Source organism: Spea bombifrons, chromosome 7 (assembly GCF_027358695.1).
Source record: "Spea bombifrons isolate aSpeBom1 chromosome 7, aSpeBom1.2.pri, whole genome shotgun sequence".
Lineage (NCBI taxonomy): Eukaryota > Metazoa > Chordata > Amphibia > Anura > Pelobatidae > Spea > Spea bombifrons.
In genome coordinates, this window is record NC_071093.1 from 26,803,517 (window position 1) to 26,817,364 (window position 13,848).

At 38.7% G+C, this 13,848-nt stretch overlaps 1 protein-coding gene across 2 annotated transcripts in view; it reads left to right on the forward strand.

Annotated features, from left to right (window-relative positions):
- HECW2 (HECT, C2 and WW domain containing E3 ubiquitin protein ligase 2) overlaps positions 1 to 7,155 on the forward strand; it is a 101,496-nt gene extending 94,341 nt beyond the window's left edge. For both annotated transcript variants that reach the window (XM_053472220.1, XM_053472222.1), the window contains exons 23-29: positions 103 to 201; positions 399 to 528; positions 1,388 to 1,534; positions 2,118 to 2,232; positions 3,159 to 3,244; positions 5,723 to 5,835; positions 6,263 to 7,155. In XM_053472220.1, coding sequence (XP_053328195.1) covers positions 103 to 201; positions 399 to 528; positions 1,388 to 1,534; positions 2,118 to 2,232; positions 3,159 to 3,244; positions 5,723 to 5,835; positions 6,263 to 6,374 — 802 coding nt within the window. In that variant the 3' untranslated portion in view covers positions 6,375 to 7,155. The remainder of the gene's footprint in view (positions 1 to 102; positions 202 to 398; positions 529 to 1,387; positions 1,535 to 2,117; positions 2,233 to 3,158; positions 3,245 to 5,722; positions 5,836 to 6,262) is intronic.
- The last annotated feature ends 6,693 nt before the right edge of the window (positions 7,156 to 13,848 follow it).

Sequence of the window (13,848 nt, forward strand, 5' to 3'; positions counted from 1 at the left end):
TCCTAATGGTTATAATTTAAAAATGCAGACACCAGCTACCTGCCAAGCAAGTAGTCACCGTATGATGGATAGTGTGTTACATAATTTGATGTTTCTTTGCAGGTTCAGATTTAGTGGTCGTATCCTTGGACTTGCACTTATACATCAGTACTTACTGGATGCCTTCTTTACACGCCCGTTTTATAAGGCTCTTCTAAGAATGTGAGTTTATGGTGTTTTTTAGCACTTTATTAAATATAGACTATTACATTGAAATTGCAATGTACTGTTATATTACATGGACGATTGAATCGCATTATCAGAGGATATCTAATATCTGATTTTGATGTGTGTAGGCAATGTACATAGTAAAAAAAATTAATATTAAATGTTTTCTTTCTTGTTTGGTTTCCTGTTAGACTCTGTGAATTGAGTGACTTGGAATACCTTGATGAGGAGTTCCACCAGAGCCTGCAGTGGATGAAGGACAATGATATTAATGATATTTTGGACCTTACATTCACTGTCAATGAAGAAGTATTTGGTCAAGTATGCAATTTCTTCCGTTATTGATCTAAAAATGTCAAAAACAAAAACAACTTGTTAATTTCATGTTTATATTGAAAGAAACATTCTCATGGTGATTGCCTTAGCTGAATACTTGGTTACTGTGCAAAAATGACCCATAATTCCTTCAAAAGCACACAACCATAAGTCATGCCGATTACTTCGTCAGTAGCTTTCCAATAACAGCCATAATAATAGGACTTTACATCTATATATACCTTCAATAAATACCCTGCCAAGATTCACTACTTTATCTTTTAATCTGTCATATCTGTATCATATTACATGGTGTGTTCTATGCACAAATAAATATGTTTGCTTATTTAATGTGCATATAAACAACAAAACTTAAACATGTCTGTGTGTATGTGAGCATGAATGTGTATGTGTGTGTTAAGATGAATCTGTGAAAGTTTTTGTATGTACGAGTATGACTGTGTAAGTGATTGTGAGTAAGCATAGCTGTGTATGTGTGTGAACATGTATGTGGAAGTGGTGTGAGATGGAGTGTGTGTTAGCCTGGGTGTGTATGTGCTTGTGTGTTAGCGTGGGTGTGTATACATAAGGTGTGAGAGGAAGTGTGCGTGTTATTGAGTGTATGTGTAAGCATGTGTATGTGTGATAGCATGTGTTAATTTGTGTGTGTTTACATATTTGTATTGGAGTGTATGTTGGAGGCGGGCAAGAGGCAAAGAAGGCACAGACAAGCTGTTTGGGGGTATTTTTGCCCCAGGACCCTCTGTTTTCTACTTACGCCCCTGTCAGTGCTGGTGCAAAGATTCTGTGCAAATTATTGGTGCTATGCTAACTAATAAAAATAATTTATTCCCTCGTAACTTAGATTACAGAGCGAGAGCTAAAGCCAGGTGGTGCCAACATCCCAGTCACAGAGAAAAATAAGAAAGAATATATTGAGAGGATGGTGAAGTGGAGGATTGAGAGGGGAGTTGTGCAGCAGACAGAAAGTCTAGTGAGGGGCTTTTATGAGGTAAATATGTTTTTCTTAAACCTCTATCAATTGGCATTGTAAGAATATTCCATTGTATCTGTCTATTCTTCAGCTAACAGTAAGGCCTAGGGCTAAAGGTCCAGGAGCGACATCCACCCTGCCGCATAATGATGGTGGAGCAGAGCCTATAAGTGGTGCATTTACCTATAGAGAAATACTGTACATCACTGATTTTTTGACCAGAAAGTCTTGTAAGGGTGGGTGAGAAAAGGGCGAATAAAGAAAATAATTTAGATATACTGGTTTCGACAGTATTTCAGTTTTGGTAAAATAGTGCTTTAAACTTGTTAAAATTACCAAAATCATTACATGGATTGAAAACCAAAAAGTAAATACGGTTTGGATGCATGTTTCCCTTTAGGGATTATTTAGTTATAATTAATGTGCTGGTTCAAAAATGCTGGCATTTAAACCTAGATCAATCAGTAATATACGTCATGCTTTATAAATGGCACAATAGTTTGCCTGCGTTTGCCCATTCCATGTTTAGAACATGGATTTTGTGTGATATATAGAGAAAAATTTTACTTGCCAAATCATATTACACTTTTACATCTGTCAGGTAGTAGATGCTCGTCTGGTGTCCGTTTTTGATGCAAGAGAACTTGAGTTGGTTATTGCAGGCACAGCTGAGATTGATCTAGGGGACTGGAGAATACACACGGAATACAGAGGAGGTATTTTTTATCTGTCTGCTTCTACTTGTCTGTATTGTCTACTAAGGCTCTGTGTCTTTACCTTGTGAGGTGAACACTTAATCACTAAGATTGATGATAATCCAAATTATCTTAAAAATACTTTTGTTTTTTTGTAAGCAAATTAATGCTTTAGATATAGATATATAGATATATACTGTATTTGCTTAATTATAAGACCATGATTATAAGACAACCCCCCAAATTTGAATATTAATTTGGGAAAAAAGCCTGAATATAAGACTACGCTATAGGAAAAAAGCTCTATTAGTAAATATTAATTCACATATAAACTATGTTTTCATATTTAATAAAAACTATGATTGAGAAAAAATATTTTTTTTATTTCCTTTTATTTGCCAATCTGCCCCCCAGATATACCTTATACCTCCCTATATGTCACTCTGCCTCCCAGATATGCCTTTTAACCCCCTATTTGCCACTCTGCCTCCCAGATATCCCTTATACACTCTTTTTGAGGTCTGATTAGAAGACGACCTCGAATATAAGATGAGGGATATTTTTCAGAGCATTTGCTCTGAAAAAACCTAGTCTTAAAATCGAGCAAATACAGTATATATATATATATATATATATATATATATATATATATATATATATATACTAGGTTATAAGATAGCTTTGAGTGGACGCTCTTCACCATTTGTTTCTGTAAATGTAAATTGTTATGTGATGTACTACTTGTTATGTCTTATTTGGATGATTACTGGAATTACCATGAAGTCCCTTGCCTTAATAAAACAAATATATAATACTCCTTTCAAATGCCTAGTGTACTGTGAGTATACTTATTGTACAAAACACCATAAAGATAAGCACCAAAAAATCAAAACAATAGTGGTGGGTTTTATGGAAATGGAAGTTTTACTATATTTGATTTTACTTAGGTTACCATGACAACCACATTGTAATTCGATGGTTTTGGACTGCTGTTGAGAGGTTTAACAATGAGCAGCGTCTTCGTTTGTTACAGGTAAGAGAATTATGAATGTAATGTAACCCTTTGGTTTATATTATAGTATATTATTCTCAAACCTGGCAATCCCAGGTTTTATTGGGTTGTTATTGCTTGTTATAAGAATTGTGTTTTGTACTTATACATTAAAAAGCATATTGCAGTGACTAAAAAAATAAAGCAACTTCTGGTATCTACTGCATACTGTTTTTGTTGTATTATTTCAGGGGTTCATTTCATAAAAGGGGTGCAAATTCCAATAGCACGTCCCAGCCCTTGCAATACTGTGCATCTGACATAAGACGTGTTTGTCTAAAACAGGATAACATTATTCTAAAACTGTTTTTTGTCATTTAGAATGTGGTCAAAGATAAAACAAATTAGTGGTAGTGTTCCTTAACATTTTGTGGAAATGTCTATATGCATGGTTGTAAAGTTTCAGAAATGCTTTGTCTGTACAAGACACAATAATTATAGTGGTGTCACCAACAAAATGAGTAACTATAGAATGATCTTTGGGTGACTACCTACAGTAAAGTACATTATTTGATCCCCTGCTGATTTTGTACGTTTGCCCACTGACAAAGACATGATCAGTCTATAATTTTAATGGTAGGCTTATTTGAACAGCGAGAGACATAATAATAACAAAAAATCCAGAATAACACATTTCAAATAAGTTATAAATTGATTTGCATTTTACTCAGTGAAAAAAATATTTGATCCCTTATCAATCAGCAAGATGTCTGGATCCCAACTGTCTTTTATACAGGTAACAAGCTGAGATTAGTAGCACTCTCTTATAGGGAGTGCTCCTAATCTCAACTTGTTACCTATATAAAAGACACCTGTCCACAGAAGCAATCAATCAGATTCCAAACTCTCCACCATGTCCAAGACCAAAGAGCTGTCCAAAGATGTCAGGGACAAGATTGGAGACCTACACAAGGCTGGAATGGGCTACAAGACCATTGCCAAGCAGCTTGATGAGAAGGTGACAACAGTTGGTGCGATTATTCGCAAATGGAAGAAAAACAAAATAAAACTCAATCTCCCTCGGTCTGGGTCCATGCAAGATCTCACCTCCTGGCGTTTCAATGATGATGAGAACGGTGAGGAATCAGCCCAGAACTACACAGGAGGATCTTGTCAATGATCTTAAGGCAGCTGGGACTTTACTGGCCAAGAAAACAATTGGTAACACACTATGCCGTGAAGGAATGTGCAGCGCCCGCAAGGCTCAAGAAAGCAGATGTACAGGTCCGTCTGAAGTTTGCCAATAAACATCTGAATGATTCAGAGGAGAACTGGGTGAAAGTCTTGTGGTCAGATGATGTTGGTTCCGGTTGGTTCCTATTTGCAGGAAACACACACACACAGAAATTGGGGTGAAGTACAAAAGGGATAAACCAAAGGCAAAGTCAGGTCACAAGCAAAGGGTCAAGTGACATCTCCATGGCAAGCTGAGAATGCGCCCTCCTCCCTGCTGGCCCCCGCCGGCAGCGGAGGGGGCATGTTGCCACGGAGACCCTGCTCACTTCTCTGTCAGTGAGCAGGGGAGGAGACGCTGGGATTCATCTGCCTGTCGCTGGAACTTGGGAGCGGATGAGTACTTGGTTCGTGACAGATGAGACCAAAATCGAGCTAATTAGCATCAACTCAACTCGCCGTGTTTGGAGGAGGAGGAATGCTGCCTATGACCCCAAGAACACCATCCCCACCGTCAAACGTGGAAGTGTAAACATTATGCTTTGGGGGTATTTTTCTGCTAAGGGGACAGGATAACTTCACTGCGTTAAAGGGCCATGTACCGTCACATCTTGGGTGAGAACCTCTTTCATGGATGGGTATTCCAGCATGACAATGACCCAAAACACACAGCCAAGTTAATAAAGGAGTGGCTCAAGAAGAAGCACATTAAGGTCCTGGAGTTGGCCTAGCCAGTCTCCAGACCTTAATCACATAGAAAATCTGTGGATGTAGCTGAAGGTTCGAGTTGCCAAACGTCAGCTTCAAAACCTTAATGACTTGGAGAGGATCTGCAAAGAGGAGCGGGACAAAATCCCTCCTGAGATGTGTGCAAGCTGGTGGCTAACTACAAGAAACGTCTGACCTCTGTGATTGCCAACAAGGATTTTTGAGTAAAATGCAAATCAATTTATAACTTTTTTGAAATGCGTTTTTCTGGATTTCTTTGTTGTTATTATAGACTGATCACGTCTTTGTCAGTGGGCAGACGTACAAAATCAGCAGGGGATCAAATATTTTTTTTCCTTCACTGTAGACTGAAATATCCTTGAGAGTGATCACAAAATCAAATGACGCAAATGTAAAATTAAAAATGCTCAGTCTAAAATGGTTTCCCATTATGGAATAGCAGCTTGTAACCAGAACATACATAAACAATATGGTCCCATAACCCAAGAGGTTGCTTCACTTTTAGCTCATTACATGTTATTGGATAAATTAAACCATCAGTATCTCATATTTTGGCAGTTTGTTACCGGCACGTCTAGTATACCATACGAAGGATTTGCGTCTCTCAGGGGTAGCAATGGACCCAGAAGATTTTGTGTGGAAAAGTGGGGTAAAATTACAGCTCTTCCCAGGTAAGGTCATGTTAGTCTTGGATAGAGTCGTTTAGCATCATTGAAAGGAATACCATAAATCTTTTTATCTTTTTTGGGGCGGAAGCAGGAGTGTAAAATAGTGGGTGAGCAAAACATAGCTGAGATCAAAATTATTAGTTTTCAGATTTCAAATAATTTTATGTATGAATTGTCTTCTGATAAAACAAAGAGGTTAAATAATACCAAAAATATAAGATTTAACAGCTGTATTGTATATTCCTGTGATGTTGAAGGTCAACATCTGCACATAAGATGGATGATGGCTCTTAAATATAAAAATTACAAATGAGAATAATGGTGTTGGCAGAGTACAGTGTAACTTTAATAAGTTGTTTTTAGCTTGGTTTGTCCATAAAAGTTCATAGCTGATTCCATATGAAAATAACCTTTGTCATTATCTTTACAGAGCCCATACATGTTTTAACCGCCTTGATTTGCCACCATACCCATCATTTTCTATGCTATGTGAAAAACTTTTGACTGCTGTCGAGGAAACAAGTACCTTTGGTCTTGAGTAGAGTACTTGCTCTGGTTAAATTATTTGCCAAGCTACAAGGTGGTGCGGACTATTTCACAGTTTTCAAGTACAGATCTAGGAATTCCTTGATGATTCCAAAGTTCTAAGACATATTTTGGTGATTTTTTTAGTATTTAATTTGCAAGAACAGCAAAGAACAAAAAAAAAATTCTTCAATCAACAATTTCTGGATGCATTTCTAGTAAGATTCTGAAATCTGAAAAGTGGGACCTGTTTAGACTTTGATCTCAACACGTAACAGAAGAAAAAAGAATGCAATATGGAATCTGCCGCACAGGGAAAATAAACAGATACGCTGAAAAGTGCATTCCAACTGTGCATAATATTAAAGGTGCTTGCATGGTATGCACCCTAAGGTTATATCTTACATAGCAAACAGACCAAAATTAAGGGTCATAGTTACTTATGGACTCGGTAAAACCCTATGCATGTTTTTAATCTGTTTATTCATTTGGTGAAATCATTGTCATTATTATTCAGTTTAACACATGCAAATAAGATTGCATATAATATGTCTGAATATTTTACCCACATCATTGTTGCTGCTTTCTTCACATGTTTTTAAATGACACGGTTCTTTGCCAGCACTATAAATAATGGAATTGTATGTAATTAATTATTGATTTTATTTATTCTTTGCATCTAAAAGTTGCAATCCCTGACACACAATTTTGAAAATACATATCTGTATTGCTCATTGTTCTTTATTTTTTTTACACTATGTAAAGATTTTTTTATGATAAATCTCCATGGATATACAATGTTTTTTTAAAAAAATTATTGAGTATACAAAAACATCCACTTTAATCTCATATCAGTGAACTGGTTTGATTCAATTTTTGGAATGATTTCTTTAATGACAAGGGGGCAAATTAAAAAATAAGTAGGAGGTGTTTAAAATGTTAGCTTAAAAAGGGGGAAAAAAAGTGGTATTTGCACCTTATGCTTCACAAACCTGATGCGGCGCTTTACTTTGTACTTTACTTTGTACACAGGGTGTTTTACATAATTTTCAAGCTATTTTGCAAGTACAACATATTCCTAACTGACAAGCGGTCAATATGTCCCATCACAACATTTTTTATTATTATTTTAACCATAAAGTTAGCTTTTGCAATGTTGGCATTTCACAATTGGAAGAACCATAAATACTTTTCTGTCAGTTATTAAAACACTATAGTTGTAAGTATAGAGCTATGGTTTTATTTACATAATGGAAAAAAAGGTTTACAGAAAATGATTGTACATTCATTATGCAAAACATGAATTAACTTACTGTAATGGTTTTCTAGCTTCTAATGCATGAATGCCACAGAACATTAATATAATTTACCAACAAACACATTATTGTGAAAAAAACCCACAAAATTATTTTTATATGGAAACTGTCCAAATTACTATTCCTAATTAATGAGTTAGCCAACATAGTACAAACATGTTGCTTTCATGCTTGTATCTATTATGAAGCACTATCAATAAAGTGTTTCTTACAAAAATGAAAAAAAATATAATAATTTGGAAATATTATTACTTTATTATTCCGAATTTATTGGAAAATTAGCTACTGAATCTTAAGGCATATGGTCAACCTAAATAAATGACTGCCATAGTAATTCTTATATTAGAACTAGCATGTTGTCCCATCGTTAAAATAACACTGGCTGCCTAAAGCATTTGATTTGACCACTTTGTTCTGCATGGAGCAGATTTTGTTCAAGCAGATACATCTCTTAAAGGGGATGTATCCATTTTTTTTTCAGTGCTTGCTAGGAGCTGGACTATGTAAGTACTTGTTCTTTTATTTTTATTATAGAATTGGCATCTTTTATTTTTCTCATAGTCATCTTTTCTTTTTTTATTTTTAGCTTTTTTTCTCGTTTGGAAGAATTGCTTATTCGCACATAACAAGTTTATTTATGCGTGCTTCTTTGTAAGTGCAACATTTATTATTCACTAGTTTGAGTATCATCTTTGCCTAGGGTTATTTACACAGATCAGCCATCACATTATGACCACTGACAGGTGAAGTGAATAAAATTGCTAATCTTGTTTTCATGGTACCTGTCAGTGGGTGGGATATATTAGGCAGCAAGCGAACATTTCATCCTCAAAAGTTCATGTGTTAGAAGCAGGAAAAATTGGCAAGAGTAAGGATCTAGGCGACTTTAACAAGGGCCAAATTGTGATGGCTAGATGACTGGGTCAGAGCATCTTCAAAACTGCAGCTCTTGTGGGGTGTTCCCGGTCTGCAGTTGTCAGTACCAAAAGTGGTCCAAGGAAGGAAAAACGACAAACTGGCGACAGGGTCATGAGCAGCCAAGGCTCATTGATGCATGTGGGGGGTGAAGGCTGGCCTGTGTGGTCAAATCCAACAGATGAGCTATTGTAGCTCACATTTCAGAAAAATTTAATGCTGGTTCTGATAGAAAAGTGTCAGAACACACAGTGCATCACGGTTTCTTGTGGATGGGGCTGCGGCTAATTAGGGTGCCCATGCTGACCTCTGTCCACTGCCGAAAGCACCTACAATAGTCACATGAGCATGACAACTGGACCACTGAGAAATGGAAGAAGGTGGCCTGGTTTGATGAATTGAGTTTTGTTTTACATCACATGGATGGCCAGGTGTGTGTGCGTTGCTTACCTAGAACAGGTGGCGCTAGGATGCACTATGGGAAAAAGGGAAGCTGGTGGAGGCAGTGCGATGCTTTGGGCAATGTTCTGCTGGAAAACCTTGGGTCCTGCATTCAGAGCATGTAAACCCTTCCATGGACACAGTATTTCCTGATGGCATTGGGCACTTTCAGCAGGATAATGCGCCCTGCCAGAAAGCAAAACAACAACGAGTTCATGGTGTTGGCCTCTAAATTCCCCAGATCTCAAAGCAAGTCCGAACCCCACCTTGCAACTTACAGGATATAAAGGGTCTGCTGCTAACGTCTTGGTGTCAGATACCACAGAAGAGGTCTAGTGGAGTCCATGCCTCGTTGAAAAACTGAATTGGCCTGACAAACCCATGCATGGGTAGTATCACTATGGGGGAGAATGACCAGTTTTGGAAAAAAAACAAAATAAGCAAAAAACAAAAAAAAACCTGTGTATTTCTAAACTAGGAAATATTAGTCTATTTAGCCATTTTTCATTAGCTTTTTGTAGATGAGTAAAAGAGTTTTCAAATAAAAGGTAGAAAAAGTCTTTTACCATATTTTATATATTTTTGATAGTAAGTTAGATAGGATCAAAATAATGGTATCCAAAGAAAGCCCTTGTCCTGAAAAAAATAATTTCTGTGGGTATACTAAATAAGAAGAAAAGTACAGCTAAAAAGCATTACCACAGCCATTGTCATGAAGGGTAAAGCGATACAGGGGAAGTCTCAGCCTCTCTGTCCTTACTACTGATGTGACCTCATATCTCAACACACCACGTTGTAATGACGCGCTGGGCTGAAATGAAATTCAGAGGTGGTACCGGCTTTGCAGAGTCCTCCATAGTGTCCTGTTCTGTGATCTCCCTTTTAACTGGCCCATTGAACAGTGGCGCTTCAGGGAGCCTGATAATACATGAAGGCGATTGGCTCTCTGTTATACATCAGAGGGGCTGGCCTATAACTAGTCAGCATAGACCAGATTACACCACTGAGCATCACATTAGATATAGTGATGGGAAGTTCGGATCATTAAAGTGAATCGGATCATTTCGTTCACTGAAATGATCCGATTCATGATCCGGATCTTCGGATCACTCAGTGTGCCTGCACGGAGTTACTGTTTTCCAGTAACTCCGTGCAGGCACACTAACGATTGAGAGTCGTTCAAAGATTCGGATCTTACAGGGATCCGAATCTAATAGTGATCCGGATCATTGTAAGATGATTCTAATATGATTCTAATCATTCAGAGAATATCATCATACTGTTATAAATAATACATTAATAATCACTGCCCCCAGGATTTACATTCCCCTTTACCTGCAACTGCACCTTAAGCTAACTTTATTAAATTAATAAAATTAACCCTCACCATTAAATTAACCCTAAACACCCCATCAACCATGACTGCCCCTAAAATTAACCCTTAACACCCCATTAAGCATAACTGCCCCCAAATTAACCCTAAACACCCCATTAAGCATAACTGCCCCCAAATTAACCCTAAACACCTCATTAAGCATAACTGCCCCTAAATTAACACTAAAGACCCCATTAAGCATAACTGCCCCCAAATTAACCCTAAACACCTCATTAAGCATAAATGCCCCTAAATTAACACTAAAGACCCCATTAAGCATAACTGCCCCCAAATTAACCCTAAACACCCCATTAAGCATAACTGCCCCCAAATTAACCCTAAACACCTCATTAAGCATAACTGCCCCTAAATTAACACTAAAGACCCCATTAAGCATAACTGCCCCTAAATTATCCCTAAACACCCCATTAAGCATAACTGCCCCTAAATTAACACTAAAGACCCCATCAACCATACCAATTTATTAGGTAATTTATCTGGAGTACATGCAATTAATTTAGGGGCAGTTATGGTTAATGGAGTATTTAGGGTTAATTTCAGGGGCCGTTATGGTTAATGGGGTCTTTAGGGTTAATTTCAGGTGCCGTTATGGTTAATGGGATCTTTACAGTTAATTTCAGGGGCAGTTATGGTTGATGGGGTATAAGGGTTAATTTTATGCTGATGACTGAGGGTTAAATTAATTAATACAGTTAACTATAGGTGCAGATATAGGTAAAGGGGGGCAAACTCAGGGGAATCTAAGTCCTGGGTGCAGTGTGAACATTATTAATATATTTATTTATAAAAGTATGGTATCAGTAATATTCTCTGAATGATTCGAATCTCTGTAAGATTCGGATCCTTGTAAGTCATCGTTCCTGTGTGAATTAATGAGCTGTAACCTGACCCCAGAGTCTGTGTCTGAGTGCTCTGCAGATGACTCACAGCTCTAGGATCAGGTTACAGCTGCATGATTCACAGACTGAACCGCTACAAATGAATCGTTCAGTCTAGTGAACCGATTCATCCGGATCACTAAAAAGAACCGGATCAAATGAACGATTCGTTCATGATCCGGACATCACTAATTAGATAGAGACCCTGCTCACAAGCTAGAGGGTGGCGCTATGTCAATAAATAATAAATAGTTGGACTGGAATAGCAGTTACCAAATAATGCAAAACACCATGAACTGTTAGTTAATAATATTAAAATAAGAACATAGTGTTGCGTTTAACCCATCAGTGCCCTATAGAAGTACCTGTACGTCCTAAAAATGCATCTAGTAAAGCCCTTTAGGGCGTACAGGGACACATCCCTGCCACTACACACGAGCGCTGGAAAGCCATTACAATTAAAATGCCCATTTTTCTCACTCTTCTCAGATGCTGAAAAACGAAACAAAAAAAAAGTGTTAGTGATTTTTTTAAACAATAGAAAAAAATCACTAAAATAATACGATAAAAAAACAATAAAGTGAGCTAAGTGATGACATTACTAAAATGTTTAAGAGGTCCCTAAGAGCAGCGGTCCCCAACCTTTCTGGCACCAGGGACCAGTTTTGTGGAAGACCACGGACTGATTCAAGTACATTACATTTATTGTACATTTTACTTCTATGATTATTAAATTTAAAATATAATGAAATATATTTGCAACTTCCCTGGCTGTCTTTTCATCCATAAAAGCACATAAAATTGTGCCACTCTGCCCCTGATATGCTTTATGCCCCCCTAGATATGCCACTCTACCCCCTGATATGCTTTATGCCCCCTAAATATGCTACTCTGCCCCTCCAACTTACCAATGCACCCCTAGACTCGCTGGTGCCTAGTGGGGACAGCCGATCTATGTCTGCGCGATGCGCGTAGACAACCTGCTCGTCACATCCGCCGGAGCTCCGTCATAGAAGCGTAGGCAGCAGCGGAAGTTGCAGGGGACCTGTATCCTCCTCTCTGGCAGTCGGGAAGGTCTGCGCGATGTGCGCAGACAACTTCCGCTGCTGCCTGCGCTTCTATGACGGAGCGCCGACATAGAAGCCCCGGCGGATGTGACGAGCAGCAGCAGAGGTTGCCGGCATGTCCGCCTGGAATTCTATGAAGGGGCGCCGGTGTTACATGACCTTCCGGTGCACCACCATAGAAGCCCCGGCAGCAGTGGAGGTTGTACTGCAGTATTGTCAGTGTGTGGCTCAATGTATAGGCAAACATTGACAGGAGTACAGCATAATTGTTATCATTATATACTTAGGGATTACGCCGTACCACTGTCAATGTGTGCCTATACATTGAGCCACACACTGACAATACTGCAGTACAACCCCTATCACCAGGCCCGGACTGGGACAAAAAATAGGCCCGGGCATTTAAGCCTGAGCAGCCCATATTTATTTATTGTTAAAGCCCACCCTTCATGTACCATCTTTGCATTTAATCATTCACACAAATCATTAACACATTCATTAATGCAGTCTCACAAATCATTCAAGCAATTCATCCACACATGAATTCATTAATTGTCATACGCATTCACACAATTCATCCACAGATTTATTCATTCATTCTCATACGCATTCACACTACCCCCTCTCTTCATCTTATCTGCCCCTTTTCACTATGTTCCCCCTTTTCACTATGTAACCCCCTTCCCCACTTCTCAATATGTACCGCCTCTATCTATCCCCTCTCCCCATTTCTCACTATCTAACCCCCCTCTGCCCCTTCTCACTGCACCCCCCTCCCTCACCCTACTTACCTTGTTGCCGGAGCAAGCAGCAACTGCGACCGCGCCTGTGGCAGGGGAGGATTGACTTAGGGGCTGATGGAGCTGCAGCTCTAGGCCCCCACCTTAAAATAGGCCCAGTCAGGACCGGACTGACTGGTCCTATATGGCCGCATTAACGCAGAGCCCCTTAAGCCGGCCGCAACTACCCCCTCCTAACTATCCACCCTTTCCCTCTTTGAAGTTCACTTACCTTTCAGGAGTCCTCTGGTGGGGTTGCAAGGCCTCTGCCTCCCAGCTCTGCCACTGTATGGAACAGTATAGAGTGATGGGAGTTATGATGTACTTTTAGAGCATAATTAGATCATGAAAAAGACATTGGAAATGGTACAGGATAACGCCCATCACTCTCACGCATTTACCAATCCACACGTATATACCAATCCACACGTATATACCAATCCACACGTATATACACCAATCCACACATATATACCAATCCACACATATATACCAATCCACACACATACCAATCCACACATATACACCAGTCCACACATATATACTAATCCACACATATACCAATCCACTCTCACTTAATGCTTTCCTACCTTTCCTTTCTTCTTTCAGTTTCTTTTCCTCTTCTTCAGTTCTTCTGTCTTCTTCCAGGTCAGAGGGCACGGACAGCGGTGGGCGTGGCTTTAGTGCTGTGCGCCGGGA